A 4,660-nucleotide genomic window follows, 5' to 3' on the forward strand; every position below is an offset into this window, starting at 1 on the left:
AATAGCTAGTATTCTAGAGTGTCTACTCACAGGCTATGTATCCGCGCATAAGCTGATTTTATATACAGAAGTATGTATAAATTTCACACTTTTAATTGTTGACTTGCAAGTTCCATTGAGGAGTTTTATCTCTATATCGGTAATTTATTACTCCGGTTGTAGATTCTGCAGGTCGAAGGGGCGTTGGGTGCAGGCTCTATGTCGGGGGAAACCCTTGACCAATGAGGCCGGCCACGATGTTGGTGACGCCCATGGCGCTGTTTTCCTTCTTGTGGGCAACATCGAGACCTACACCCGACCCTCCGCCTCTTGGCCGCAGGCAAAAGCCCAAAATCTCCGGATTGGGCTACGGCGGCACATCGGCGTTGCTTTCTTCTTGAAGGTGCCAGCTTGGAAGCTCTTCGTGGTCAGCGCTCAGTGCGGTGGTGGTCTGCTGGTCTTCAATAGTGTCCATGCTCGACAGCTGCGGTGGGTGTTTGGGTCTTGGCCGGAGACGGTGGAGATGTATGAGTTTCCTTTAGGGGTGAGCTCGCCACGACTGTTGTCCTATCCTCGGCAACTGGTTGCCCTGTCCATTCATGCTCGGGGGTGAGTTGCTCTGCCTGCCGACAGGACGGCGTCCTTCGATCCAGGACGAGAGGGCAGGGGTGCCCTCTTCGGAGGCAGCGACGGGACAACAAGTTTGACCTTGGGAGGGAGAGTGTGGCTTTCGTCCGGCGGTGAATAGCTCCCTTGTCGGAGTCGTTGATGACATGATCTGAGGTCGTCGTTGTTCCGTGGAGTTGTGTATCTCGTTGATTCATTTTTCGTTTCTTGTTGTATGGCCGGTTGTAATTTATAGTTTTCTTTATATATAAAGCGAGGAGAAAATCTTTCTCGGTATAGCACACACATTCAACTATAACTTTATATATGCATACCAATATACTCCCTCCGTCCCAAAATAAGTGTCTTAAAATTAGCATAAAGTTGAGACACTTATTTTGAGACAGAGGGAGTATTATTAAATAGAGCTGCTATAACATATAAAGTAGTGATCTAAATGCTTTTATATTTCTTTACAGAAGCAATAAGATCTAGGTACAACGATTCATGTCAAATATAGATTGATTCCCTGATTTGGGTCATTTTTTTCGAGCTGATTTGGGTCCAACACATGTGACCATAGCATCAGCCAATCTTACAAAGACCGTCTGATATTTCCCGCTTGATAACAAATTTTATGTACGTGGCCATGTCCTCCCATGTCTCACCCCCTTTTCCCTCTGATGAAACCTCCCACGCCGCTCCTTCTCTTTCCCCCATCCCCGCCAGTCCGCCACCACGCGCAAATCCCGCTGTCGCCCGTCGATCCGGCGCGCAGTTCCACCCTCGTCTCTCTTCCTGGTCCAGCAACGTCACCCAGCCCCTTAGCTTTTCCTCCCGACGCGAAAATGTCCTTTTGACTCCCGTCTCCGTCTTGTTGGCCCGCAGATCTGGCAGCCCTCGGCCACGACACTGCGAGCTCTGGCCGGCTTGACCTCGTCGGCTCGTCGCCCCCATTCAATAGTGCTGGACGCCGCTCCTCGGGACCGCGGCGGTCTTCTTCATGGGCTCTCTCTCCCTTCACCTCCTACGCCATGTATCGGCCCCTTCCTGAAGCTCCTCCTCATCCGTGTGCCCCCCTGATGTCGCCGAGTGGACCACGCCCACACCCGCCTCCGCCCGCCTGTACCAGGTCCGGTCGCCTCTTCCTTTGGGCTTTGCGCAATTCGTCGAGCAGGTCATATATGTGGCGTGTGTACGTGTGCTTTTGTAATGGATGGTGGGATTGTGTTCTGGTGGTTGGGGTGCAGGATTTGCTCCTGTTGTTCAAGTTGAATAGCGGGGAGATGGAGGAGATGGTGGCATGAAGGGCTAGTGTGGTGGTGAGGTTCAAGTTCTATAACGAGGCCATGGTTGTTTGCATGTCTGTTTAGGTTTTTTTTCTTTTTTATGGTTGTATGGTTGTTGAAAAACAAAGCCGAGCCTATTAGTTTGGAAAATAAAGTCAAGCCTATGTGTTGAAAAATAGTTTGATTAACTAGCAAGTGGCCATTTGCGCCGGTGAGTTGAGCTGGCTAGCTTGTGTTGATGCATGCATGTTTGGTCAAGGCTAGCTAGTTGCAGCAATTGGGAATAGTACATAAGAGAAGAGACCCTATATCAGTGTGTGTAATCAGGACTGGCATGTATACTTGATACTAGTGTATAGCTTAACTAGCAGTCCCTGTAAGCAAACCAACTAACATTGAAGAGGTCCTCCATTCATGTCATAGTACGTACATTCCTAGTTCTTTTTCCTTCAGTTTTGGTTCGTAGATGTAATTGTAAGTTTTGTAATCTCGCTTTTGCTTTTCTTATCAGTATTTTGTAGTTCTGTAACATTTAACTTGTATGCCTAAGGCTGAAGCAGTCACTGACATGTTAACATCATGTCATGTGTGTTCTTTCTCAAAGATGTAGAGCAGGGGTTCTTACAGTTTGATAAATACAGGCCACATCAGATTCTGAAGGCGGCTCTGAAAGGGGGTGAGATGATGCTCGTCAAGACTAACCGAAAAGGTTAGTCCATCATGTCTTACCCATTTAGTTATGCGCCAATTTAGTTCTGGACAACATGAGCATGCTGCGGATAACTTGCTTTGAGACATGCTCTTTTTATTTGAGCCTGATTTCTTAGCTTACCTCATTGCCTACGTGGTACTGTTGTACTATATATGATGTATGCACCTGCTTATGCCCTATTTTCCCAGATGTGGCTCATAACTGAGATATCTATCTATTAAATCCATCTTAATTAAGGTGTGATGGCACAATTTGGTTGAACTCATATAGGAAAAGATGTTGCTATAATCAATTACAGAAAAATCATTTGCACAGAGAAAAATATTTCAACATTAGACAATATGATCTGGCATGTTTGACCCTCATCAGGCGTCCTCCTTTCTAGCTTTTGTTTTCCCCTGTACTAGCTTTGCCTCTTTTGGTCCTCAGCTTTCTAGACCTTGATGCTTTTGAGAATGTCCAGCAAACTTGGTTTCATTTTAGTAATGGAACTAGGGGGCCGCCTCTCTCTTTATCTGAAAAAGTGGTCAATATTGATTTTTTTTTGGAAGTGCATACAGAAATAATGGTAGCTTAACATGAAGAATGATTGTGACCTGTCATACGAAACATAAGAAGTTGCTTAATTTGCTATGCGCAATATAACCGAAACTATAGTTGGTGGAGATTAGTGTGCTACTGCTATTTAATTTGTTTGAATGAAAAATTATATTTATATCTTTCTTTACATGACATTCTTAATCTGTTTTTTGTATTTATTGTATGCCCAAACTAGCCAATAGTGTTATGCTAGTCTACTGCTTCTGTTGTGTCATCAGACTGCAAAATATAAGCGCTAGTATATATACTTCAGTGGGGTTGCAGATGTCTGTTGTACATTTTTACTTGGTTATCATTTTACAACTTCAACAAGCCAATGAATCGATTATCGACACGACATATGTGTCTTTCAGATAAGGTTTTTTTTTTGACCTGTATCACATGGCCATCTTGGTGTAACCATAGTACATGCGGGTTCTGGACATAGGATTGTTACAGTTAAAAATGTGTGCTTCAAATTATATTAATGTTACAAGTAATTTGGAAAGCATGATGTGTTCTGAACCGTTGCAAACTTATAATGAAATTGACATTAGTGCAGTTTATTGGTATATTCCTTTTGTACACATAGCAACGTGTAGTACTCAGTCTATTATTTGGAGTTGCGTTCCTGCTGATTCATGTAACCCTGAAAATTGCATGTGAAGGACCAAAAGGTGAGTACGTAGTCATACTGTTAGATATCTAACCAGTCAATTAGAACATCTAAGTTCCTTTTTTGTATCATCAATTAAATTTCAACTACAGTATGTCGTTTTCATCTCCCTTACATCTAGTCTAATCATTTCTTAGGAATGGGAGACAGTACTGAAGAATCGTGATCTATGGCAAGGGTGATGATGTATATGGCGATGATTGTTATGATCTATTTGGCGACGAGCATTATGATCCATATGGTGATGAAGGGTGACGAGTCTAGTGATCTTTCTTCAAGACGTTCAACAAAGTGAAATCATGGGGTTTTGGTCAATCTAGCTTATGCATAATGCTTGGACCATTATATCTAAGTTTTTTTTTTGCATTTTAAACTTTCTAGATTGTTCATCATGATCAATGTAATTCTGATGCAACTCTTCTGATATTTTGAAAGTTGTGCTATATACAATATATGTTACTTGGTGATGTGTGGGCTGTGCAATTCTGTGATATATTTGAAATGAAAAACAATCCTCTAAGGGTGACTATATATATAGGGTGTTCGTCGGCCTCTCAACTATAGGAATAAATGAAGGGGTGTATGCACAATCAGCGATTATACTAGCTGACAGTTTGGTTCTCCTCTTAGTTATAATGAACCCCGAGGGGCCAAATATGCCGTCACCTATTGCAAAAGCCGAGGGGAATTGATAACTGTCAGGAAATAAATTCCCGACGGGAAACCGTCAGATATGAGCATCGTCGAGTTTTGGGGAGCTGGCTCGCGACCAAAATATGATCGGCGGCTCACCGTCAGCCAAATACCATGGAAAAATGT

At 43.4% G+C, this 4,660-nt stretch overlaps 1 protein-coding gene across 2 annotated transcripts; it reads left to right on the forward strand.

Moving 5' to 3' along the window:
• Positions 1-1,238: 1,238 nt before the first annotated feature.
• LOC123187449 (myb-related transcription factor, partner of profilin) lies at positions 1,239-4,308 on the forward strand. Of its 2 annotated transcripts, none has more exons than XR_006494009.1 (4): positions 1,239-1,717; positions 1,836-1,907; positions 2,516-2,583; positions 3,979-4,308. XR_006494009.1 is itself a non-coding variant. In XM_044599319.1 (4 exons), exons 1-4 carry the CDS (start codon positions 1,245-1,247, stop codon positions 4,005-4,007), a joined length of 483 nt encoding a protein of 160 aa, XP_044455254.1. In that variant the 5' UTR covers positions 1,239-1,244; the 3' UTR covers positions 4,008-4,308. The 2 variants fall into 2 exon arrangements, 1 of the variants encoding a protein (XP_044455254.1); XM_044599319.1 differs by lacking the exon at positions 1,836-1,907 and having other exon boundaries at positions 1,239-1,386; positions 1,474-1,717.
• The last annotated feature ends 352 nt before the right edge of the window (positions 4,309-4,660 follow it).

Source organism: Triticum aestivum, chromosome 2A (genome assembly GCF_018294505.1).
Source record: "Triticum aestivum cultivar Chinese Spring chromosome 2A, IWGSC CS RefSeq v2.1, whole genome shotgun sequence".
NCBI lineage: Eukaryota > Viridiplantae > Streptophyta > Magnoliopsida > Poales > Poaceae > Triticum > Triticum aestivum.